The sequence below is a fragment of the Echinops telfairi genome, unplaced genomic scaffold (genome assembly GCF_000313985.2).
Source record: "Echinops telfairi isolate 266 unplaced genomic scaffold, ASM31398v2 ScPeMD7_7427;HRSCAF=8465, whole genome shotgun sequence".
NCBI lineage: Eukaryota > Metazoa > Chordata > Mammalia > Afrosoricida > Tenrecidae > Echinops > Echinops telfairi.
Window position 1 is genome coordinate 5,342,401 of NW_022111327.1, and position 26,257 is coordinate 5,368,657.

Here is a 26,257-nt window from a genome sequence, read left to right on the forward strand (position 1 = left end):
TATTTAAATGTTCATACCTTGAAACATTCCCAGTAAGGAAACTCAGAGTGCAGAAAAAGAAAACTGGAGTAAATAATAAATCGTGTTTTTTAATAACTAGTGAGTGCACTGCTTTATGATTGGTGTAGAGTTTCAGAAGGGTGATCAAGTGAGTAGATAGGGAGGAAATCAATGAAATTCGTGCAAGGTAAGTGGAATTCCACTACAGTTTATTATAAGTTGATCTGTAGTTTTATATGAGGGTAATTTGAAAACTTGCCCGTAATTGTGATATGAGAAATTTGGTGTGTTTTTGGACATTAAATTTTATATTCTTTTTGTTGTTGTTGTTCATTCTTCTATCCATTCCTTTTCCTGCCCAGTCATATGTGGTCGCCAGCAGTCTCACCTTTATCTAGTTTGTTTTAATAAATTTAAATGTGTCTGTGACTAAAAAGCAGTGAGAAAAAAAACAGGAAATATTATTTTGAAGGGGTAAATTGGTTTTCTGTTCTTGCTTTATGAAACTAATGAGTGCTTTGATGAATGTATGGTTTTAACCCTTTGTTTTCCCATTAAATGTATTCTAAGGGTCTACCAGGTCCACCAGGACTTCCAGGAACAAAGGTAATTTTTCTTTCTTTATTTGATTTGCATTCTTTTTTTGCAGTTGTTAATAAGATTTTAAACTGAAACCTCTCTTTTCAGGGGAACATGGGCTTAAATTTCCAGGGACCCAAAGGTGAAAAGGTAAGTAAAGGAAAACAATTAGCTATTCAGACCTAAGCTTTCTTCTTTTATAGTCATTTGAATCTGTCTTTTTCTTTCTTTTGCTTCTTTCAACTGACTGAGCTTACATGTTACATTATTCTCTGTGGTAGGTTATTATGAAGCCTCACTCTTTCATTTCATCTTAAAAACAGGGTGAACAAGGTCTTCAGGGCCCACCTGGGCCACCTGGACAGATCAGTGAACAGAAAAGACCGATTGATGTAGAGTTTCAGAAGGGTGATCAGGTGAGTAGATAGGGAGGAAATTGAGGAAGATCTTGCAGTGAGAGTGGCATTCCATTACTGTTCATTATAAGTTGGTTTGTAGTTTTATATGAGGGTAATTTGAAAATAAGACACCCTGGTTGAACCAGGTTGAAACCCACTAGCCGCTCCATGGGAGAAACACATGCCAAACTGCTTTCCTAAAGATTATAGTCATGGAAACTCTATGAGGGCAGTTCTGCTCTATCCTATAGGTTGTCTGCGAGTCTGAATCAACTCAGTGGCAATGAAAAAACAAACAAACAAAACCTACGGTCATTGAGTTAGGACAGAGTAAAACTGCCCCTGTCACTTTCGGAGACAGTAAATCTTTACAGAAGTAGAGAGCCTCATCTTTCTTCTGAGGAGCAGTTGGTGGTTTCAAACTGCCTACCTTCTGGTTAGTAGCCCAGTACAAAACCCACTATGCCACCAGGGCTCCTAGTGGCAATCAGGTAATTAAAAGACATACCACACAATTCACCTGGTTGAAATGTACAATATGTTTTAGCATATTCACAGGATTGTGAAACATTGGCACTATCTAAATTTAGAACATTATCATTATCCTTTTACATCCCCTTGAAAAAATCTGTACCGATTAACTGTAAATTTTCTGTACCCTCTACTTTGCTATCACAAGATAAACACTAATCTGACTTCCATCTCTATAATCCAAACCCAACCACTGCTGTTAAGTTAAATCACACCCAGAGCGACCCTGTAGGACAGAATAAAATTGTTATATATGGGTTTTAAGGCTTTAAATCTCAATAGAACCAGACTGCCACATCCTTCTCCCTTAGAGCAGCTGGTAGGGCTAAACTAAAATCCTTTCAGCTAGCACCTCAATACTTAGTCTCTGTTGCCATTAGGGCAGTGGTTCTCTACTTGTGGGTGGTAACCCCTTTGGGGGTCGAACAACCCTTTCACAGGGGTCTCCTGATTCATAACAGTAGCAAAATTACTATTATGAAGTAGCAACGAAAATAATTTTATGGTTGGGGGGTCACCACAACATGAGGAACTGTATTACAAAGTTGTCGCATTAGGAAGATTGAGAACCACTGCATTAGGGCTTCTTCCATCTCTATAGAATTCCTTATTAAAGGCATTTCATATAAACAGAATCATGTATGAGGTGACTTTCTATATTTAGTGTCATGTTTTCAAATGCGTCCATGTTATAGCATGTATCCAAATTTAACTCTTATACTTAAATAATATTTCACTGTATGGATATACTAAGATGTGTTTATCCATTTATCATTTCATAGACATAAGATCCATTTCATAGGATTTTTCCATTTAGGCTATTATGAATGGTGCTACTGTGAATATTTTTGTACAATTTTTGTGTGGATATGTTTTTAATTTATTGTGATATGTCCCCAGAAGTGTAATTGCTGGGCAAGCTCAGTTGGTAGAATATAGGACTGTTAATCCTAGAGTCTTGGGTTCAAGCCCGACGTTCAGAGGTTTTATCTACGGAACCTTGGTGGTGCTGTCTAGCAATTGGTAGCCTCTTAACCACAAAGTTGGTGGTTCAAACTCACCAGCTGCTTCAAGGAAGAAAATTGAGGCTAACTATTCATAAAGAATTGCAGCCTCTGAAATCCTATGGGTTGGAAACAACTCGATGGCAGTGGGTTTTATTTATGATGACTTTACATTTAACTTTCTGAGAAATTGCCAATTTTTATTTCATAATGGCTACCCAATTTTGCATTCCTATCAGGAATAAATGAGGGTTTCCGTTGCACCACATCCTTGCCAATTTTAGTTATTGTCCATCTTTTTTATTATAACCAACCAGGTAGGTGTAAAGGAGTTTTGGTGGTGCAGTGGGTTAAGCAACTGCCTGGTAACCATAAGGTTATCAGTTCAAACCCACCAGCCATTCCAGGGGAGAAAGATGAAGCCATGTGTTCCTGTCAAGGTTTATAGTATCAGAAATCGTGTAGCAGTTCTACTTTGTCTTGTCTAGTCATTCTAAGTCAGAGTTGACTTCAGGGCTAAGGATGTTAGTGAGGGGTACCGCTGCATCAAATGGTAATGCTGTCTAATTTTCTGAGGAATTATAAGACTGTTTTCAAAGCAGTTTGTACCATTTTACATTACCACTGGTAATGAATGAGAATACCAATTGCTTCACAGTTCACAGATATTTGGGGATGTTCATTTTGTATCCCATAACCTTCCAGACATTATTTACTAGCCCTATTATTTTTATTAGTGAATTCCTTAGGATTTTCTATATGCAAGAATATGCCATCTGCAAATAGAGATAATTCTAAAAGGCAAAGAAATTCAAACAGAGTACACAAAATTATTAAGAGGAAATTATAGCTCAAGACACATTCAAAAATAGGAGAAAAGTGCCACTTCAATATATGATTTTAAATTATGGCCCACACAAAGTATACTCTAACATACACTGCTAAGTAATTTGCAACTGCTATCTCACAACCACTTATAGTAATTTCAGAAAAATTAAGGAAATTGGTGAGATGAAGAAAATAGGCATATGTTATACATAGATATTTAAGAGAACATATTATTTTTTCAAAACAATAAAAAATTGTCATGTGTAAATTAGATTGTTTCCATCTGTGCAGTCTAAAATGTTTCAGCAATGGAATTAGGACGTTGAGTCAGTTTATTCCATGTGAGATTCAACATTTTAAGGACCAGAATTGTCCAAAAGCATAAGCCACTGTCTTGTAGGGTGTGGATAGAAGTGTTCCGCTGAGACATGCCCAGGAATTTTCAATGTTGGCTACACATTGTAATGACCTGGGGAACTTATAAAAATCCAATTGCTCATGCTGAACTGCAGAAAAATTAAGTTTGCATCTCAGTGTGTAACACTCAGTTATTTTTTAAAGTATATTTTAAAGTTCCCAAGAGTTTCCACTTGTAGTCAATGTCTAGAAACACTCAGATAGATGATTATTAAAGGAAGTGTAATAGAGCATTTTCTGTTATTAAATGAACTCCTTAGACCAGCAGTTCTCAACCTGTGGGCCGCAACCCCTTTGGGAGTGAACAACCCTTTCACAAGGGTCGCCTGATTCATAACAGTAGCAAAATTACAGTTATGAATAGCAATGAAAATAATTTTATGGTTGGGGTGGTCATTACAACATGAGAAACTATATTAAAGGATCGTGGCATTAGGAAGGTTGAGAACCACTGCCTTAGATGATAGTGAAGTAAGAAGATAACCTTACTTAAGGTGGTACGTTTTGATGTCGTTTTGAAGGATATAGTGAACTGATGTAGAAATGACTAGGGAAAACTTTTAAAAATAGGAAATAACCAACCCAGAATGTACACCTATCTGCTGCCATAAAAGTTTGGTGGATTAGTAAGGAGATAAGTCTGGGTTGTCTAGTTTGTTACCCATTGGGCTGCTAACCAAAAGGTCAACAGTTCAAACCCACCAGATGCTCTGTGGAAGAAAGACTGGACTTTCTATTCCCATAAGGAGTTAAGGTCTTGGAAACCCACAGGACCAATTCTAGCCTGGCCTATATGGCCGCTATGTATCTGAATCAACTCATTGGCAGTGGATTTTTTTTTAATAATATGAGGGTAAGTCAAAAGTTTTGCTACTAAAAATATAGTTCAGTCATACTCAAATTTATTTCAAACAAATGTGTATAAACTCATCTGTACAGTCAGTGGATGGCTGCAGACCAGTTTTCTCAGCTTGTCTTAGTCTTGTTCTCTCACTTCCTTTGAATGGATTTCAACTCATGAGCTAGTCTTGTTAGGATTCATTAAGGGGGAAAAAAGTATAATCAAAGTAGTGGCTTCCAAAGGGATCTGCTGGGCCACCTAAATTCTATGCAGAGACGTCAACTCAGAAGATTTGGGCGACTCATTTTGGAAATTTCAAAGAGGTAATCTCGATAGATTTTCTCAACGGACATGGGAAAATCACGGGGGCTTATTAGGAAGCAGTTTTAAGGAAAGTGTAAGCTGCACTGGTGATAGAAAGGCCAGGAAAGTTGTGTCTAGAATTGTTTCCATCACAACAATGCACCTGCTCATTCTAGGTGTGTAGCAAGGGTTGTCCTAGGAGAATTTCATTGAGAGACTTTGCCGTACTCAGCTTGCATTTCTTATCTTCCCCCTCTAGACTTCTTTTAGTTAGTCAAACTCAAAAGAATATTTTTAAAAAAACACAATTTGAATCCCTCAAGGATTTGACTTGGTGTAAACTGAAGACCACAAAATTCTTCTGGTGAAGGTTAGAGAGCTGGAAACACTACATTTAGTTGTATATAGTCCTAGATAAGGATATGTTAAGAAACAATAGTGTCACATTTTAGGCTTTTTGTTTTTGTCTAATAAAAGTTTCTCTAATTGTGTAGCAATACTTTATTTACTGTTATATGCCATGCCAAAATATGAGTTGCTGGAAGAATTAGCAGACCAGGCTAACAGAATCTGAGAGAGATATTCTTCACTATGCTGTGTTGAAGACCAAAATTATGGAGCCTAGGAGTTGATAAAAGCCCTGGTGGTATAGTGGTTTGCACATAGGACTGCGAACCACAAGGCTATCAGTCTGAAACCACCAGTTGCTCCGTGGAGAAGATGAGGCTTTCTACTCCCAGAAAGAGTTACCATGTCAGAAACCGAAGGGTGCAGTTCTACTTGGTTCTATGGAGTTGCAATGAGTCACAATTGACTCAAAGGCAGTGAGCGTTTGAGGAGTAGATGAAAATTACAAGATTTAGAGCAGGAATGATTGTGAGAGCAAAGTCTCTTGTGAACTGGGAAACATTGTGAGTTAGATGCAAATAAAAAGGAACACTGGTGACATAGTGGGCTGCTAACCACAAGGTCAGCAATTCAAACCTACCATTCATTTCTTAGGAGAAAGATGAGGTGTTCTGCTCCAGTAGATTTGCAGCTTTAGAAGTCCATAGGTTTGCTCTGATTGGAACCAGCTCTAATGACAGTATGTTTGGAATTGGGGGTAGGGGTGAAAAAAGGCCAAATTTTTTTAAATTACAGGACTTCTCTCCTTGGTCTATAACAATATGGTGATGAAATGTATGCAAAATTAGGTCTTGTTAAAGTAAATTCTCATAATTTTAAATGACTGCTCTTTTCACTGGTATGCCAGGAAGAATATGTTATGAAGTTTTATTGGGCTTGGTAATAGTGATCTGATACCGTGCTTCTAGAATAGAAGATGGCAGGGATCAAATATATCCATTAGAGCAGTCCTCAAACTACTGCCCATGGGCCACATGCGGCCCGCCAAGGACATTTATCCGGCCTGCCAGGTGTTTTAGCCCCATTTGTTTTTTTACTTCAAAATAAGATGATATGTGCCATGTGCATAGGAATTTGTCCATAGGTTTTTTAAAAACACTATAGTCCGGCCCTATAACAGGTCTGAGGGACAGTGAACTGGCCCCCTGTTTAAAAAGTTTGAGGACCCCTGCATTAGAGAATGCTGGTCCACTCTTGATCAAGCAGTGTAGGCATTTTTGTTTCACTTAAAAACTAATGACAGTTAAGAAAACAAATTGTTGTGAAACTGCATTGTCAATATGGATTGAGCTATTCAGTTCTGTGCAAAATGTATGTTTGCTGACAATCTTAAAGTCTCTTACTTTTTAGTATTCTTTCTTCATACAAAAATGTTTTATAAGAACGAAAAATCACTAATACTTTCATTTCAAGGATTGTTATTTGTTCAGCCTCTAGAAACTTGCTAAAGTGAGCAAAGATGGCTCAAGGTTTTTTTTTTAACCACCTTATTTTAACTTTGAAATCGAAATATCCTGTTATATTTGATGATAAAACATGAATCGAGTTGAGCTTTTCAGTCACTTCTACTAGCTTGAAAGGAGTATGTATGTTCCAGCATTAATATTACTTTCATTTTTCCTACAACTGTATAGGGGCTTCCTGGTGACAGAGGGCCACCTGGACCTCCAGGGATACGAGGTCCTCCAGTAAGTAACCTAAAATGCTTGACCATCCTTAGTGTCAGTTTGTATTGGTGCACAGTATCCCTTGAACTTATGTAAAACTTCTGTTGTGTGTATAGGGTCCTCTAGGTGGGATGAAAGGTGAGAAGGGTGAGCAAGGAGAGCCAGGCAAAAGAGTAAGTCTTATCATGAATAATATTGTTTGCAAATAAAACTGTGCATTTATCTACATAATATGCGTATACTTTTATTCTTTCCTCATAAAGCTTATTTTCATAGTTTAAAAATGTCATGACCAGAAGCTCTAAGATGGGAAAAATGCTTATTATATTTTTTAACCTCCTACATCCTCACTAACAAATTTATATTCTTGTCCTATTATCTATTTATTTATTTTTGGTATCCAATAGGGTAAACCAGGCAAAGATGGAGAAAATGGGCAACCAGGACTTCAAGTGAGTAGCAAAGGCCCTTCTCCCCGCTCCCCCTACAAAATAGCATTATTTGTAGATGGTGGAAGAGATTCAGGCTGATGAATCAGGCTGATAGTTTGGAGGAATAGAAATGATTCTTTTTAGTTTAGCTATAACAGTAAGATTCTTCTATGGTGTTTAAAATCATATTTTTAAGTCAGATTGATATTCAATTTTCAAACAGTAAAATTCACCCTTTTTATCACATGATTCTGTGCATTTTGTATACAGTTATAAAACCACTACTATAATCAACACCATTTCTATCACTTCCCAAAATTTCCTCATACAATTTGCTAGTTATCTCCTCCCCAGCCCTGAGTCCTAGCAGCTACTGATTTTTTTCTCCATCCTCATAGTTTTGCCTTTTCCAGAATATCATATAAATGAAATTTTAAAGTTTGTAGCCTTAAAGAACTAGGATTCTTTCACACAACATAATGCATTATAGTTCGTATGAGTGCTTCATCCCTTCTTATTAGTGAGCTGTATTTTGTTGTATTGCTGTAATACAGTTTCTCCATTTACCCATTTACGAATATTTTTAAGGATACTTGTTTTAGGCCATGCCCAAATAATTTCTTTTAGAGAAATTAATACAAGACTTGACCCAATGATGTGGAAATGAAAGATGTCCCAAATGTCTTACTTTTCCAAAATGCTATTATCCCTTATTATCACTCCATTATCCCTGATAATCAACCACCACTTCCCCCTTTATTATATTCCCTCACATCCCAGGGTTTTGCAATTCAACACACCATCTCACAGAACCCATGATCTTTTAAAGAGATGGCTCACGTGGTTGCTTCTGTATATGCTCAGTTTAGAAGTGGAAGTAGCAAAAAATTGGCTTTGTGGTTTTTGCCTTCTACTTCTAAGGAAACAAAGACTGGTGACTTGAGTCACACGCTCTAGTGGGGTGGTGGTGGTGGGGAGGAGGGCTCAATATATATCACAACCTAATGAGCATAATAAGTAACTCTCCCTTCAAAATGGGATTCCAATCACAGGTATATAGAATAGAATTTATAAAACATCACAGAAGGGAGAACTATGGCTGGAAGAGCCATATTAAGCAATTAAGACCATTATGGAAAAAAATGATTTTATTATTTTGTGTGTGTGAATTTAATTTTTCAGTAAAACTTTGACAGATAATTTTTCTAGTGACTATAAAAATGGAAGAAATTCATACATGGAGTCTTAGAAATGTCTTTCAATCAGCCTTTCTTTGAGTCCAGAGCATCCACAATAGGCACAAAAAGTGGTTTGCATGGTAATTTAGAAAATTTGATGAAGTTTCATGATCACCCCAAAGGAAAATGTTAATTCTTATCAAAGTGGAAATTGGTAGTCATAGAATAGATAAATTGATTTAAAGATTTTCTTTTTTATTAATAAATCATTTTATTGGGGGTTCATCCAGCTCTTATAACAATCCAATGCATCAGTTGTATCACACACATTTGTCCATATGTTGCCATCACCATTTTCAAAACATTTTCTTTCTGCTTGAGGCCTTGGTATCAGCTCCTCTTTTTTCCCACCCTCCCACCCTTGTGAACCCCCAATAAATTATAAATTATTATTATTTTCATATCTTACACCATTCTCCATTTCCCTGCACCCAAGTTTCTGTTGTTCACCCCCCCACCCCACCCATCCCCCCGGGGTGGGGCGGGTTAATACATTGATCATTGTAGTTGGTTCTCTGTTTCTCTCCCTTCTCCCCCAAACTTCCCCCTACCCTCACGGTATCGCAACTCCCATTACTGTTCCTGAGGGATTTATCTGTCCTGGATTCCATGGGTCGAGAGCTCTTATCTGTACCAGTGTACATGCTTTGGCCTAGCAGATTTGTAAGGTACAACTGGGCTCACGACAGTGGTGGGGGTGAGGAGGATACATTAAAGAGCTAGAGCAGTGATTCTCAACCTCCTAATGCCGAGACCATTTAATACAGTTCCTTATGTTGTGATGACCCGCAACCATAAAATTATTTTCATTGCTACTTAATAACTGTACTTTTCCTACTGTTATGAATTGTAATGCAGGATGTATTACTGTTGTGAATCTGATAAGCAGGATGTATTAGGAGACCCCTGTGAAAGGGTCATTCGACCCCCAGAGGGGTTGCGACCCACAGGTTGAGAACTGCTGAACTAGAAGAACGTTGTGTGTTCCATTGGTGCTATGTTGCACCCTGGCTGACTCCTTTCCTTGTGACGCATCTGTGAGAGAATGTCCAATTGTCTACAGATGGACTTTGGTTCTCTACTCTGACCCTATCATTTGCATGGATATATTTGTTTGTTTGGGGTCTTCTGATGCCTGATACCTGATCCCATTGGCACCTCATGATCACACAGGCATGTGTGCTCCTTCCGTGTGGGCTTATTTGCTTCCCTGCTAGATGGCTGCTTGTTTAACTTCAAGCCTTTAAGCCTCCAGACGCTATATCTTTTCAAAGTCGGATACCATGAAGACCACATTTGCTTATGCACCCATTTGACTTCAGCGATCATGTCAGGAAGGTGCCAGTATGCCAAGGTTATTAGAACAAAGTGTTCTTGCGTTGAGGGGGTACTTGAGTAGAGAGACCCTTATGCCCGTCGGCTACCTTAATACTTAACATTTAAATATATGTACATCTATGTCCCCATTGTTATATATTAATATATTTACATAATTGCATGCCTATATTGATACCTCTATAAATGTCTTCTGCCTCCTCGTTCTTTCCTCCATTTCTTTTTACTTTCCTCCTGTCCCACTATCATGTTCGACCTTTATTCTTTGGCTCTCAGTACTTTCTCTCTGCTACATTGCATTTGATCAAACCCCACCGGAACTCTACGCCCTCCTCACCATCAATTTTAGATCTCTTATTGTTCCCTTGTCCCTAGGTTTGTTGGCTCCTCCCTCCCTTTCTCCCACCTCCTCCTCTCCCATGTCCCCCCAGAGCTGCCTCCTGCCTATCTTATATGGATAGACATGAGAAAAAGAAAAGAAAGCCTATAAATAGTTCCAGGTCTGTCTGATGACCGTCTGAGTGTTTTTCAAGCAGATCTGGTTAAGTGCCACTGATTCCGAAATCTGTTTGGGAGATTCCTTGAGGACTTCATTGCTTTGCTCCCCTTACTGCTTGAGGTAGTTAGTTTATTGTGCCAACCTGGCCGATAAACACGTGTGGGGTTAATTGAAGTGCGGAGGGATAAATGGCTCAGTGAGCCTGACCTTTCTAGTTCTCGAGTCTCTTGCTTTCTGATGGTCGGAGCCGGGTGCAGCTGCCTTAGCCAGTTCCCTGCTGCAGCTGGCAAGGCTTACTTCCTGCCAGACATCCCCAAGGAGAAACCTCATGGACCTACCCCAATGCAGCCCTGGGTGCTGGAGCACCTGTGTGGAGAGCCCTGGCAATGCTGAGATGTTTACACATTCACTGATTGGGCTTTCCTCCTGCAGTCAGCATCATTGCATGTGTCTTGTGAGCTGGAGTAGGATTTTGTGGATTGGTGTTGGACATATGGGTTAATGGGCTATTGTTGGACTTGTGGGCTTAGGCAGCACTGGGTTGGGATGTTTTCTTGATGCATACTTAACCTTTATATGACACTCTCTATCATACATGAGTTACTGTGGATTTTTTTTCTCCAAAGTACCCAGACTCATACCTTCTGAGGTCCCTTTGTGTTTCTTTTCTTTTAGGACTTCCTCTGACAATGCGTTTTGTTTCTTCTGTTTTCATTGAGGTTGTTGTGGGTGCTGGATCTCTGCATGTCATTTTGGAGGAGCTTGGCACCATTTTCCATTAGGATGATTTTCTAAATAAGCAACCCTGGACATACAACCTTTTGTTTCATTAATGTATTAAACATAAAATTGGATAAGGGAAGTTATGTTCAAGGTCTCAGTTCCTGACTTCTTCTGGTACAATTGATTTCTATTTTGTGATTCAAAGGTGTTGGAAGTGACCCCATGACAGTGAGTATGAGATTTGGTTTGTGATCCATGTGGTGACAATGTTTAACAGTTGTCCCTGGTTGTTTTCAACAGATTTCCCTGGGACTTATGGGGCAGAGGGTATTTCCTATATGCTCTGGATGAGCTGGAATCAGATCAAATGGACAGCACTATGAGTGGTTCTTCCACGGAGTCACTAGGAACAGCAAATAATGACATTTCTCTAGGTGTAGATCTTCTAAGGCTATCCAACTCTATTCTTCCCCCTCCAGTAGCTCCTCGGTTGCTGATTGTCACTCTGATTACAGACTGTTGTCAAGACTGTGGTAGAGTTGAGGAAGGGGCTTATGGGAAAACAGCAAGTCTATATGCCACTCAACTGACTGCTTTTACCAAGATTCAGCCATGTTTTCTGGGTTGTTGTAAGTGTTTGGTTAATTTCTGGAGCTTGGAAACATTTGCTTCTAACCTTTTTTTTTTTCAGTGTCCTCATTACTTTTGTGAAGAAGAGAATTTTTGAAGTTCCTTATTCTGCTGTTTTCACTGATATCACTTTATTATCTGTGTTTTAAAGGGTTTGCCTGGTGATCCTGGTGATCCTGGTGAACGAGGAAGGGATGGTGAAAAAGTAAGAATTTTAATGTTTTGAAGTGGCTGGTTTTCTTCTCATTAACATTATCGTTTTCTTCCAAGGTTTACTTCTGAATGAAAAACAATTGTTAATAACTAGGTCTTGTGTTGAAAACATGCCTTCTCTATCCATTTGTTTTACCACTCCCTCTAAATTTTCTTCGTTGGCCCAAATCACAATATATGCAGTGGAAATACATTCAGCATCATTTCACTTTAACATTTATGTTTGCATAGCTTTTATTCTCTAGAGAGAAGTTTCAGCATTGTTGTATGAGATTCTCATACTAAAAAAGCCTTACACCTGTGAATTCAGAGTGTCTCCATTAAATGTTGCCATTCTATATGCAATTGTTAGTGAGTCAGTGGCTAATTATTTGTCATCTTTTCATTTGGATATCCAGCCTAAGTGAGGTCATTTATTTTACTATCTGTTTTTTAAAGTAACTTTGAAAGAATATAGGAAATATGCAGTGAACCTATTTATAGCACCTCATAAAATATCTAGTCTTCCTTTTTTTTGGGTTTCTAATTCTTTGATAACAAAACCAAGACTGGAAAACCCTGTTTCTCAGGAAAAGAAAAAGATGTTACAAACTTGAATGTAATTCAACTGGTGGTTTGTTTCTAAACTAAGTCCAAGTTCTACCTTGGCCTTAAGAGGTACAGCTAGAATAAAGGAAGATATATTCAGAAAACAGCTTGTTTCATTTTTTCAAGTAGTAACTTCTTAAACTAAAAGGAGCTTAAAGATACATGAAAGGTTCCTATGAACAAATTCTCACGCTGAAGAGGGATGTGTGAGGGACAGCACTCCTTAGGTCTTAGCTCATAGACTCACCATTTAAATACTGTGTTCTTCTATGCTATTGTAGCTATTGGTTAAAGATAAAAATTTTGTCTGGGTATGTATTTTCTTAGCTTCTAAGAGCAAGCATACAGAAGCAGTTGTGATTTATTAGCTGTTCCAGATGCTCCATCTCTCCGAAAACATCTGCTAGTAATGGAAATGCAGCAACAATTGTAAGAATGTCATAGAACCAGGCAGTGTTTCGTCTGTTGTACCTAGGAGTTACTGTGACTCACAACCACTTGACAGAACCTAAGAACAATAATGGAAATTATACTAGCTTTATGACCTTGGCCAATTTTATATAAAGGAACATGTTTAAATTAAAGTGCTATGGTTTTGATTGATTCCAGCAGTGCCAAATTTTCTATTTAGTATTTATGTTATAAGGTGTCAGGATGAGGCAAATGGTTAAGCACTCAACTACTAACTAAAAGATTAGTAATTCAAACCTATCCAGAGGCTACTCAAATGAAAGACCTGGTGACCTGCTTTCAAAAAGGTCACAGTTTTATAAAGTTATCAAGTGTAATTCTGCTCTGATAAAGTAAACATGAGTCAGAATCAACTCAAAGGCAAATGGTTTGGTTTTTTAAATGTATTTATTTTATGTAATACTTATAATTAGCTAGAAAATGGGAACCTTAAAGATTGGTTCAACTTCGTGTTTATAAAAGCTTAAGAGGGATTAATTTATTTCATTAAAATCTTATTGCTATTAAGTCTGGGTCAATATCATAAGCCTCCCCAGGCTTCATCTAGTATTATTTCATTAACTCATGTTGTATTTATCATATGCAATATTTTATTAGGGATTCATGGGCTTATATGGAAAATAATTTACCCATATTCATGAAGAAATTGATATTTTACTGTGATTTTCACTAATCTATTTAAAATTTTTATTTATCAGGGCCAAAAAGGTGACATTGGCCCAACTGGGCCACCTGGACTTGTAAGTTTACTTTTACTCTTCATTTATCCAATTTATTAATGTATTGTCCTTTTTGTGCTGTCATAACTTTACCTTCTTGAATTATCTCCTCATAGATCATAAAACTCCAAATCATTATCAAAAATCACTTGACTGAATTTCTACTAGCCCCAAAGTCTTCACACCTAAAATCTTCTAAGATCTTTGTGGTGTTCTGATTATGTATTGTTTCTCCATAGTGAAGACCCAAAATTACCACATTGAGTTGTTTTGCATCAGTGCTTGCCAAAATCAGTTCTCAAGCAACCAGCAGGTGGTGCAAGTGTTTCTTACAAAGGTTCAATAAAGAAACTGTTGAGGAACTTGGGGTTGGACCTTTCCTCTGTAGAGTTCAGAGAAAAGATGGATTTGGTCCTAATAGGTTTTCTCAATTTTTAATTGTCTAATTCACACCTCTTTCTTTCCTGAGTGTATGCTTTCTAGGGGCTCTTAATAACAAATGTAGGAAAGAGCTCCATAAAAAAATAAATTGGGAGGTTATGGATTTTCTGTCCTATTTGCACTCACCATGAAATGTCAGCTCAAAGATATTCAGTCTGACTAGAAACAACCTATTATTGCTGAGGTTCTCCATATAAGTTTCTCTTTGTATGAAATCTGATAAGACTCTTTACTTTGATTGCATTGAAACCTCAGAGGAGCTAGTTCCAGAATACCTTTTCTACATGTTTGGAAATTATAATAACATTTGCATTATACTTTTTCATTCATAGTGAATATCAGGCGTTTATATTTGCGTGTTCTCAGTTTAATGAGGAGAGATATTTCAAACCTCTTAGACAAGTTTATTTACTTTCATTTTTGAAATCAGAGTTGTCATTTAAGGAATGGCATGATTAAATGTGAAGGAATATACAGGGGGGAAAATGTAACCTGAAATTTAGAGAGTATAGTCCTAGCCAAAAGTTCACTTAAAAAAATCATTGTCCAAGTTTTAGGTCCCCAGCTTTTGTTTCGTTCGGTCAGAATATTAATTATAGCCAATAGAGCCAGGATTGATATCACACTTTTTCAGTAGAAGCTGATTTTTACTTCAGATTGACAATTTCATAAATCTGAGGTTTATTTTACCTTGTGACCCAAGGAGGTGAATGTTGTCATTTTAATATGAAATTTCTTTAGAAGCAACTTACGTAGAGAGCATCTAAGGATACAGAGAGAAAACTAATAATCAGTTGGTTGGGTTTTCCTTTTAAAAAGAAGAAAGAAGTATGGATTGGCAAAGAGCAAGAAGGGAGACAACTTTACCGATGTTGAGAATGGCATAATCAAAGGCACAGACAGGAATGTTCAAGTTGCATGAGTGGTAATAGTCAGACTTCACTCTAATAAAAATTCATTGCTAGCAATAACAGGAGATAACAGGTGAGAGAGAGGTATTGGGAATAAGAAGTGACTTGGCGGAGTCTAGGGTTAAAAGTATCATCAGACATAGTAAAAAGTAGTAAGCAATTTTGTGTCCTTAAGCAGGGTAGTTACCACAGAAAGATTGATTTTTGAGGAAGTGTATTCTAGCAGTAGACTTGAATTCAAAGGTACAGGCTCAAAGGTGCTTCTGTGAGTGCAATTGTAAGGTGAGGATAAGTAGCTGGGGCAACAGAAAAGAATAGAAAAATTGGAGAAACTTTTTCAGTAAAAAATTGTCAGGCTCAGCTGATTGGAATGAATTGAATGTGAATGAAAAGTTAAGACAGAAAAAAAAATTCTAGCTTTATAAGCATGAGACTCAGAAGAGTAATATCATTGGTGACATTGGAAAGTTTCTATTTGGTATGAATATTTCCATAATGTATAATGTGATTTATAATCTGTGTCCTAGTCTTAATGATTTTGCATCTGAACACTTTGTGAAAACATGGCCCTATAATCATATGCAATTGATATGTTATATTCAACCGATATGTTATTTTCATTACAACAAGCCTTTTTGAGTTTCTTTTGTTTTGTTTTGTCATTGTGGATGTTGGTGATGTGTGTGTGTGTGTGTTTCATAATAAAGGTAATTCCTGGGCCTGGGACCGGTGTAACTGTGGGAGAAAAAGGAAACATTGGAATACCAGGCCCACCTGGAGAGAAAGGAGAGCAAGGATTTCCTGGAAGACAGGGCCCACCTGGTATTCCTGGGACTCCAGGTAAAAATGCTTAAAGCTAATCAACTAATACAGTATTATATTCATTTTCGGATAAGCAGTAAGCAGAGAATAGATAACATGAATATTTTTTAATTGATAGATATTCTTATGATACTTATTTTTTTCTGACAAAATTTCTTACCTGGACTTTGAGTAGTGACTTTTTAATCCTAAACTCCCATTTCTGCCTTTTTATTGCTAATACTATACATCAAAGGATTTCATGATCCATTAAATGATTCGCCATACTTTTGTGCCTGGTATTGCAAGAGTTTTGTATAAAAATGGTAAGCAGAGCCATTCACTTAAAATCCCTAGAAACCCCGATGATGGTTATTTTGCTGTGCCATAAAATCTTCGGGCTCAATACTGACTTCACCTCATTCTCTTGTTGGAGATCTCCAGTAGAGTGGAACATTTCTAATTCGGCCACAAAGTAACCACTGTCCCAGTCTAGCCTGTTTATTTGGATGTTGCCATAGATGGAATTATAATAGGGATCTATGTAAAATTTGTGGAAGCAGCTGGTACAGTACCCAGCACACACACACACACACACACACACACACTCAATAAATTCTGGTACCTTTCTCTTCAAAAGTATTTCCCTAATGAGATAGTAACATAATGAAAGGAATGACTGTCGGTGAGAGAGAGTAAAATGAGCCCTGGTGGTATAGTGGTTATGTGTTGGGTTGTGATCCACATGGTCAGCAGTCTGAACCCACTAGCAGTTCTGCAGGAGAAAGACTAGGATTTCTACTCCTGTAAACACTTACAGTCTGAGAAACCCACAGGGGTGGGGGTCACCATGAGTCAGCATGGACTCCATGGCAATGAGTGTGATATTATGTTCTAAGAATGCATTTTGGAATTCTGATTTCAAGCTAGGGGATTAAATTCACATTGTGTTCGGAAAAAAGGAGGCTTGGCAGCGTCATAGTTACACATTGGACAGCAGGGTCAGCAGTTTGAAACCACCAGCCCCTCAGAGGGAGAAAGATGAGGCTTTCTACTTCTGTAGAAATCCACATAGACAATTCTACTCTGCCCTACAGGGTTGCCATGAGTCAGAATCAACTCCATTGCAGTGAGTGAGTGGAAAATTGAGATAAGGGATTCTTCAAGATGCAGCAAAAGAATGAAAGATTTGGAAAGTACAAAAGAAAAAAGACATCAGGAAACCGTAGGAGTTCTAAAATCTATCATGAAATTCACATAAGAGAAAATGGGTTGACAGGGAATATTTGGAAAAATAATGCCTGGGAAGGAGAAAGGGGAAACTATTAACAATGATGGATTTATCACACACACACACAAACACACACACACATAAAACCCAGGGGGGACAAATAACAGAAATGTGAGTGGTGTAAGAAATGAAAAAAATATATATATATGTATAATTTTTCAAGGTTTCATGATGGTGGTAAGGTGAGGAAGGGAGAGAAAACAGAGGAGCTGATAATAGGGGGTCAAGTAAAAGGATAATGCTTTGAAAATGATGATGGCAACATTATGTACAAGTTTTCTTGATGTAATTGATTTATGCATTGTTAAAATACCTGTTAAAGCCCCCAACAAAATGATTTAAAAGAAAAAAATAATAAATCCTTGTGGAAGAACTCCTGAAGTTCTAAGTGGGATTAAAATAATACCATAATAATACAGAAACCTATTTCAAAAATGCATTGAGAGACATTCCAGAATTCAAGGATAAAAAGATATTCTTAAAAACTATCTGATAGTATAAAACAATATATGTCCAAGGAAGATACTATCTTCAAACTGATAAGGAAAAATAACTACCAATCTGGGATTCTTTACTGCCCCACACTATCATCCTCAGGTGGAGGTAGGCTGTTTAGAATATTTGCCACTTCCAGATCTCTGAAATAATTACTGGCAGTTTTACACTAGGAAGAAAAGTAAATGCAGGATGAAGTAGGAGGGAGGAAGATACAAGAATCAGTGTTTGGGAAAGCTATTAATTAAGCATGTTAAGACTAATTAGGGATTGCTTGTTAAGAAAATGAAGTAACCTCCTGGAACTGGAACCATAGACATTATTTACAGGGCATTTCGAGGCACAGAAAGAATAGCGAGAAGTCAATTTCAAGGATTTTTGTCCTATTGGAGGGAGAGAATGTAAACACGTATTAGCCCACTAAGTTGTTAAAAAACATCCAGGCTTAAGAATATAACTAAAATTTTCATAGCAATTAATAGAGAATAGAAATGCAATATACTACTTGCAGTTGAAGAAAGAAATAGACAAAGAGTCTTGGTCTATGCCAGGGGTGACAAACTGCAGCTCTTGCACCACAGGTGGCTCTTTCAGTACATACATGTGGCTGTGATGCAAAACTGAACAACTGTAAAGGATATTATTCAGATCATGTTGATGTCGTTTGTTTGAAAAAATATTATTATTACTCTGAAATAATTTTTAAATTATTGTGAGGGACAAGACTGGCTCTTCCATCTCAAAAGTTACGGACCTGTGATCAATGCAATAGAAGTTTGGACTGGGGAAAAAAGACAAACATGGGTATAGAGAAAACAAAATAATAAGGGATTAAGCATTGGTGGTGCAGTGCTTTTGCATTGGGCTGCGATCTGCATGATGGGCAGTTCAAAGCCACCAGCAGCTCCTCAGGAGAAAGACTGAACTTTCTACTCCCATAGACAGTTACAGTTTCAGAAGCCCACAGGGGTTGCTCTAACTCAGCATTGACTCTATGGCAGTGAGTGAGTTAAACAAAATCAGTCACTGCAATTGATGTGAACGGACTAAACAGCAGTTAAAAGACAAGCACTAAAATAAAGTTGGAATATAAATGTCTACATACTATCTTGCTTAGATCTACAATCAATATTCATAGAAGCAACAGTCAAGAGATGAAAAGATGAGTTGCATTAGGTAAATCTGCAGCACAAGACCTCTTTAGAGTATTGAAAAGCAAGGAGGTTATTTTGAAGAATAAAATATGCCTGACCCAAATCATGGTATTTTCCATTGCCACAGACGAAGAATGAATGCTTTGGAGTTGTGCTGTTGGAGAAGAATATTGAAAGTATCCTGCACTGCTAAAAGTACCAACTGATCTCTCTTAGAAGTATGGCCAGAGTGCTCCTTAGGGGCAAGGGCACTGGAACTTTGTCTTACTTGCTTTGGACTTATTGTCAGGAGAGATTGGTCCCTGAGAAAGACATCTTGTTTGGTAGAATGGAGGGGCAGCAAAAGAGACGAAACCCCTCAAGGAGATAGATCAACACCGTGTCTGCAAAATGGGCTCAAGCCTAGGAACAATTATGAGGATGGCAGTGTTTTGTTTTTGTGTTGCATAGGGTTGCTTTGGGTCCAAACTGACTTGATGACACCTAGCAGCAACATTTTGAATAGGGGCGCTCTGGTGGTGTAGTAGATACACATTGAGCTGCTAACCACAGGTCAGTAGTTCAAAGCCACCGGTTTTGTTCGGAAGTTCGGAAGAGAAAGATGAGGCTTTCTACACTCATAAAGAGTGAAAGTGTCGGAAACCCACAGGGGTGGTTCTACCCTGTTCTATGGGGTTGCTAAATGTCGGAATTAACTTGATGGCAGTGAGTTTGTTTGTTTATGTTAAATAGACAGCTAAGGAAAGCAACAGAATTATTGAAAATAAAGCAATACACTTGACAAATGCTGTCAAAAGGAAAACTAGCTTAACAATTCTAATAGAATACGAAATTAAAATCAAACAAAAATAATTATAGAGGCAAAGAAAAATGTTTCCTATAGGTAGACAGAAAAGTTATGCCACAATAATAAAAAAGTCATAAACCTATGCACTAATAGGCAGAAATTAAAGATAAAAAATGCTTTGACTAGCACAGATGGGCTATCTATATGGAGGCAAGAGATAAGCTGTGAGCATCAAGAGAATACATATTAGATTATTTACAGAAATTAGACCACAAAAACAATCTTGAATTTTTTACATGTAGGTCATGCTCTGTGATCACAGTGAAGTAAAATTAGAAATTAACAGCAGAGCACTCCCAATATCTTTATATTTGTAAATGAGGAAGTGTATTTACTCTAGAGGTAAAAAGGAAATAGAGATGGAATGGAACTACAGAAAGCTAAACAGCAATGAAAGCACATAAACCTCTCTATATAAAAGCTAACTGACTAGAGCCAAATTGATTCCCTTCATTTGTCACAAAGCTAGAAAAAATAAAAGAGCTAAATTAAAAAGAAAACACTAGAAAAGATAAGCACAAAGTAATATAGGATAAATTGATAGAGATTTTAATAAAGTTGAAAACAAACTAAAACAAATATATTTTAATAAGAAAATTAATTATAATATTTTGAGAAAAATTTAAAATGAACAATATTTTGACAAATAATATCAATAGCAAAATGGGAGAAGGATTACATTTTAAAATCGGTAAACGAAGGATTATTGCCATAACATTTTTAATTACAAAAAAAGTATAAAACTCTGAGTATGAGTATGGTAAACCCCTGACAGAATTAATTCATCAAGGGCTAAAATAGAATGTAAATGTTTAGAAAATAACGATGGAAACATATTTAGAAAATAATGATGGAAACAAATAAGCTTGATACAATTAATGAATGGATTGTTATGAGAGCTGTAAGAGGCCCCAATAAAATGATCTTTAAATAAAAGAAAATATGTTTACAATGAATCTCTTCCAATAAAAAAATATTGAGAAAAAAGTTTTGCAAAATCACACCTCTAAAGTACAATACCTTGTAAAAAAATACAGTAATTTGTAGCACACGCCCATTTCTTCTGTTTTAAACAATTATCTAGATCCCTTCCTGAGGACTGCATGCTGTTAGTGAGAAAGCAGCTACCCAGTAATTCCCAGAGTTGGAAAATATAGGTAGGCACTGTATGTCCCGTGGGTTATGAAAGAATACAGTGAATACATAAATAGGCTCAAACATAAGAACAATTGTGATATGGCACAAGATCAGGCAGTGTTTTTGTTCTTTTGCACTTAGGGTCGCTATGAGTTGGAACCAACTCAATGGCACCTAGCGATAACAACATGTTCTGGACCATACAGGAAACATCACACTTCTTTTTTTTATTAATCATTTTATTTAGGGGGCTCTTACAAATCTAATAGCAATCCATCATTCAATTGTATTAAGTATACCTGTACATATGTTGCCATCAACATTTCAAAAACATTTTCTTTCTACTTGACCCCTTGGTATCAGCTCCCCTTTTCTCCCCTCCCTCCCATACGCTCCTACCCTTGTGAACCCTTGATCAATTATATATTATTATTGTTACGTAATATGTTACACTGACCATTTTCTCCCTTCACCCATATTTCTGCTATTCATCTCCCTCGGGGGGGGGGGTAGCTATATATCCAACTTTGTGATGGGTTCCCCCCTTTCTCCCTTCCCCCACCATCCCCTACCCTAATGATATTGTTACTCCCACTACTGTTCCTGAGGGTTTTATCTCTCCTTAATTTCATGTGTTCAGAGCTCTTATCTGTACCAATGTGTGTCCTCCGGTCTAGCTGGATTTGTAAGGTAGAACTAGGTCATGGTACTGGGGGGAAGGAAGCTTTCAGGAACTAGAGGAATGATGTGTGTTTTGTTGGTGCTGTACCGCTCCCTGGTTGAATTGTCCCTTCCTTCTAACTCTTTCATGGGGGAGATGTTCAATTGTCTACAAATGGGCTTTATATCTCCACTCCAACTTCCTTTTTTTGTTTCAATATACGTGTTTGTTTTGGATCTTTTGATACCTAATACCTGATCCTTGACACCTCATGATCACACAGGCTTGTGTGCTTCATCCACGTGGACTTACTTGCTTCCCTGCTAGATGGTCGCTTGTTTAAATTCAAGCCTTTAAGACCCCAAACTCTATATCTTTTGATAGCTGGACACCATCTGCTTTCCTCACCACATTTGCTTGTGCACCGATTTTGTCTTCAGCGATCATATCGGGAAGGTGGGTATCAAAGAGAATAACACGCTTCCTAATGAAACATCAGGTGCATTCTCATTCAAAGGAGAAAGATATAGATACAAAGAATCAACAGTAATGTTTGTTTTTATACTGGAGATCCTAATAATGAATGAAGTCTGAGGTATAAAGAGGTATAAAGAGAACATAATAAACAATTTTTCTTTACAGGCAGACCATATAATTATATACCCAAAGTATTACATACTCTAAAATTTTATAAGAAGCATTTTATAAATTATCAGAACTTAGAGTATTTACATAATGATCAGATATGCATCTTTATCAGGTACCATCAGGTTGGTTCCAACTCAAAGCAACCCTGTGTACAACAGAAGGAAACACTGCCTGATCCTGTGCTGTCAAAATCATTGCTATGTTTGAACCCACTGTTGGAAATACATATGCCTAAAATCAAAAGAAAAGAAAAAAACCCTTACTACCATTGAGTCAATTCCATCCCATCGCAACCCCATGTGGAATTTCCTAGGTTATAAATCTTTACAGGACCATATTGCCTCATCTTTCACATTTAAATAATTTTATTTCCACTACATCAGCAATAACAAATAAAACATAAATGGGAAATTATCTCATTCACAATGGCTTCTATAATAAAATTCAAAAAAGGTGTAAAACTAATGTATAAATAAACTCAACAATAGATGTGTAAGACCTTTCTGTAGAACTTTGTAACATTCATTTAAAATTCTTAAATAATTGGAAATTCATACCTTATGCTTTACTGAGAGGATTCAATGTTATAACACTTGATTCAACCTAAAAATAATCTTTAAATTTAAATTAATCTCACTCAAAATTTCAACAGTTTTTAAAATACAAAACTGGCACAAGCTGATTCTAAAATTCATTTGAAAGAGTACATTTACAGTTGTAGTAGAGACAGTTTTGGGACATTGCTCTAGTTAGATACTTACCCTCATGAAGAGATGACTGAAGATATGCGTGCTATAGCACAGTGTGGTGAAGAAATCAGATGGTGCCCAGTTATCAGAGAGAATAGCATCTGGGATCTTAAAGGCTTCTAAAACAGGCAGCCATCTAAGTGAGGTGTCACCTAAGTCCACACAGAAGGACACCAGCCTATGTGACATAAGCACTGTAAATAATAAAATCCATGACTGGAGGAGGGAACAGTATTAGAGCTTAAATTCTGAGCACCCAGTTTGCAGAAAGCTATGGATGACAGTGGAGCCCCAAATATATTTGCAGAGCCCTCACATGGATTGAGCCTATGGTGAATCCTCTATGACCATTGACCAAGATGTGAACAGCCTTGCAACAAGACAGAGCGCATTGTAAAGTGGATTAACACAGATGTAGTTAGATTATCATTTGTTTTCCTTTTGGATCCATTTTCAATTTGTTCTAGTTTTTAATATAGTCTGCTTTCTTTTTTATTGAGGTTTTTCTCTGGTTTATTTTATTATTTTAGTTGAGGTTTTTGTTTTTGAATGCTTTTTTTCTGTATATGAAATCCAGGATAGGTGAATCTATAGAGACAATAACTGGATTAATAGTTTCTTAGGGTTATGGCAAGGGAACTTGGGTGGAAATAGGGAGCTAATAGGAATGAGCTCAAAAAAAGAAAATGTTCCAAAACAGATTGTTGTGATAATTGTACGACTCTTTTTAATATGATTAAACCATTCAATTGTATATGCCAATAAAACTTTTTTTAAAAGACAATTGTTAAAAAAAAGGAGGGTATGTTTTTCTTTAACCTGTTTTGAAAACATTAGGAAGCTCTAGTAATGAAAAAGTTTGCTCTTGATGAAAGAAACAAACTAAAATCATAGAACAGAAGACTGTCCAGAGACGTAGCCGTGTTTACATAGAAACTTTGTAAGACCTTTTTCTCTTATTAATACCTTTCTAGTATTTCTGAGATTTAGAGCCCATAGTGTCAAAAAGAGTAGATAGATACTTGTACATTTGAAAAAGTAATGAACTTGCCTTAAATGATTGTTCCTTACATTTTTAACGGCTATTTGCATTATTTGAAATTCTTTGTCCCTTTTCCAGATGTTGATTTTTGTAGAGAAAATAAGAACATAAACAGCCTTTTTATTTAAAGGGATAGCTTCTCATCACTTGGTGTCTCTTTGATAACCAAACTAAGATTTTGCAAATAAGATCTTTCTATTCACTTTAATGAGTACATTTCCTTGTCTTAGGGATGGCAGTTATGGGTCCTCCTGGCCCCCCTGGATTTCCCGGAGAAAGGGGACAGAAAGGTGATGAGGGTCCACCCGGAATATCCATTCCTGGGTCTCCTGGACTTGATGGACAGCCTGGCCCTCCTGGCCTTACAGGGCCTCCTGGCCCTCCTGGTCCTCACATCCCTCCTAGTAAGCTCTGTTTAATCTCCTCCTATGTTCTCTAGTTGTTTTCATTTATGTTATTTGTAAGAGTGTTGACAGTATTCTTTTTACATCTGATATATTTTACTGCTTCTTTTCCTGTGGTGAATCTTAAATGTTTAAATTCATTCTTCTGCTAAGGTTCACTATCAACAGTCTATCTTCCTTCTGCTTATCTATAGGTATTACTGCAGAGGCAACCTAAAATGTTACTTTTTATTCTAGCCAGCCAAGCTTTCTTTTCTATCAATCTTGTAGATATTTTTCACCTAACTCCTTATCCTTCCTTTTCCTTATATCAGGTGGTGAGATATGTGAAGCAGGCCCTCCAGGCCCTCCGGGATCGCCAGGTGATAGAGGATTCCAAGGAGAACATGGGGTGAAAGGTTTGTTCTCCAACCACATTTATTCACTCATTATTTTAAACTGTTGGCAAAATTTCCTATTATCTTCCATCTAGTTTCACCCACTCATCCCCATGATCATACTCCCAGACTATCTGAGTACCAATAGAGCACACTTCTATAATCTTGCTTTCATGAATCCCTTTTTCTGTCTTTCTTGCTCACTAATTCTAAGAACATGACTCCAAAATTATTTCAACTCTACTGAGGCCTATGAACTTTATCTCTCAACCCTTTGAAGTCCTTCCTTCCCTCTGAAGTCAGCTGAAATTTCATCATCACTCAATTTGAACAATGCATATACCCTTGACTTCTTTGCCTTTCTCTCACTTCATTGTATTCACTTGGAACGGAATCTTCTTCATGGTTAATTCCAATCTCCACCTATTCTGAGCCTGCTCTTTCTTCTCTCCCTTGAAATTTCCAACACTTCTTCCCACATTTGCCTTTTAAGCTACTGACCTTGCTTCATCTTTGATGAACCAATTTCAAGAATAAAGGAATAACCAGAAAATTTTCACAGATGTCACCATCACATTTGCTTATTTGCTTCTGTGCTCATGTACTCTGCCTTCTTGGTTAATACTGTTATTGACATGACCTAAAGCCAATTTCTATATTTGTATACTATTCCATTCCCTGGGATCTCTCCAAGACGTTGTTCCCAAAATTCTTATGTTTAAAATGATCAGTTTTTCCTTTTCTATGGGGATATTTGTAGCTAACTGTCTTTCACCCATCACTTTAAAATATCTTAACATGTTACCACTGTTTCTGCCACATCCTGCTCTAGTCTTCCATTCCCATTTGCAGTCAAAATTGTCATGAATTTTCCATCCATACTCTCTCAATACTATCCTCCCATTTTCTCTTAAACACTGGTATTTCATTTACCCCTCCAATCTACCATTCTATATATGCTGCTCTTATGAAAGTCACGAGTGGCCTATCCCCTGCTACTCTAAAAGCCAACTCTCAGTCCTCTTCTTACTTGATAATTAATTCCCTTTGTTAAACACTTCTTCTTTTGGCTTTTAATAAATTATATTTCTTGGCTATTATTGGGTCGCAGGGTTTGGCCCATTCTCCCTGATTTCTTGCAAAGTTACATTTTTATTTGGGCATAAAACATTAAGTAAAATACACCTTAATAAGCATTTATGTAGATGTACTATAAACAAGTAAGTAGCTTCCAAATCAAAATATAGAACATTTCTAAGCCCTCAGAAGATTATCTTTGTTCCTTCTATTAAGTAGTCCCAAAGGTAGCCACTCTTTATCCTCTATTCAGTTCTAGTTTTTTTTTAAAATAATCATTTTATTAGGGGTTCATAAAACTCATCACAATCCGTACATACATCATTTGTGTCCAGCACATTAGTACATATGTTGACTTCATAATTCTCACAACACTCACTTTCTACTTGAGCCCTTGGT

General features: G+C 37.1%; 1 protein-coding gene across 3 annotated transcripts in view; it reads left to right on the forward strand.

Annotated features, from left to right (window-relative positions):
• Positions 1-26,257, forward strand: part of COL4A5 (collagen type IV alpha 5 chain) — a 276,485-nt gene that overhangs the window by 139,159 nt on the left and 111,069 nt on the right. For all 3 annotated transcript variants that reach the window (XM_004710041.3, XM_045298536.1, XM_004710040.3), the window contains exons 11-21: positions 571-606; positions 688-729; positions 903-995; positions 6,944-6,997; positions 7,093-7,149; positions 7,384-7,428; positions 11,984-12,037; positions 13,803-13,844; positions 15,883-16,015; positions 24,231-24,404; positions 24,719-24,802. In XM_004710041.3, coding sequence (XP_004710098.1) covers positions 571-606; positions 688-729; positions 903-995; positions 6,944-6,997; positions 7,093-7,149; positions 7,384-7,428; positions 11,984-12,037; positions 13,803-13,844; positions 15,883-16,015; positions 24,231-24,404; positions 24,719-24,802 — 814 coding nt within the window. The remainder of the gene's footprint in view (positions 1-570; positions 607-687; positions 730-902; positions 996-6,943; positions 6,998-7,092; positions 7,150-7,383; positions 7,429-11,983; positions 12,038-13,802; positions 13,845-15,882; positions 16,016-24,230; positions 24,405-24,718; positions 24,803-26,257) is intronic.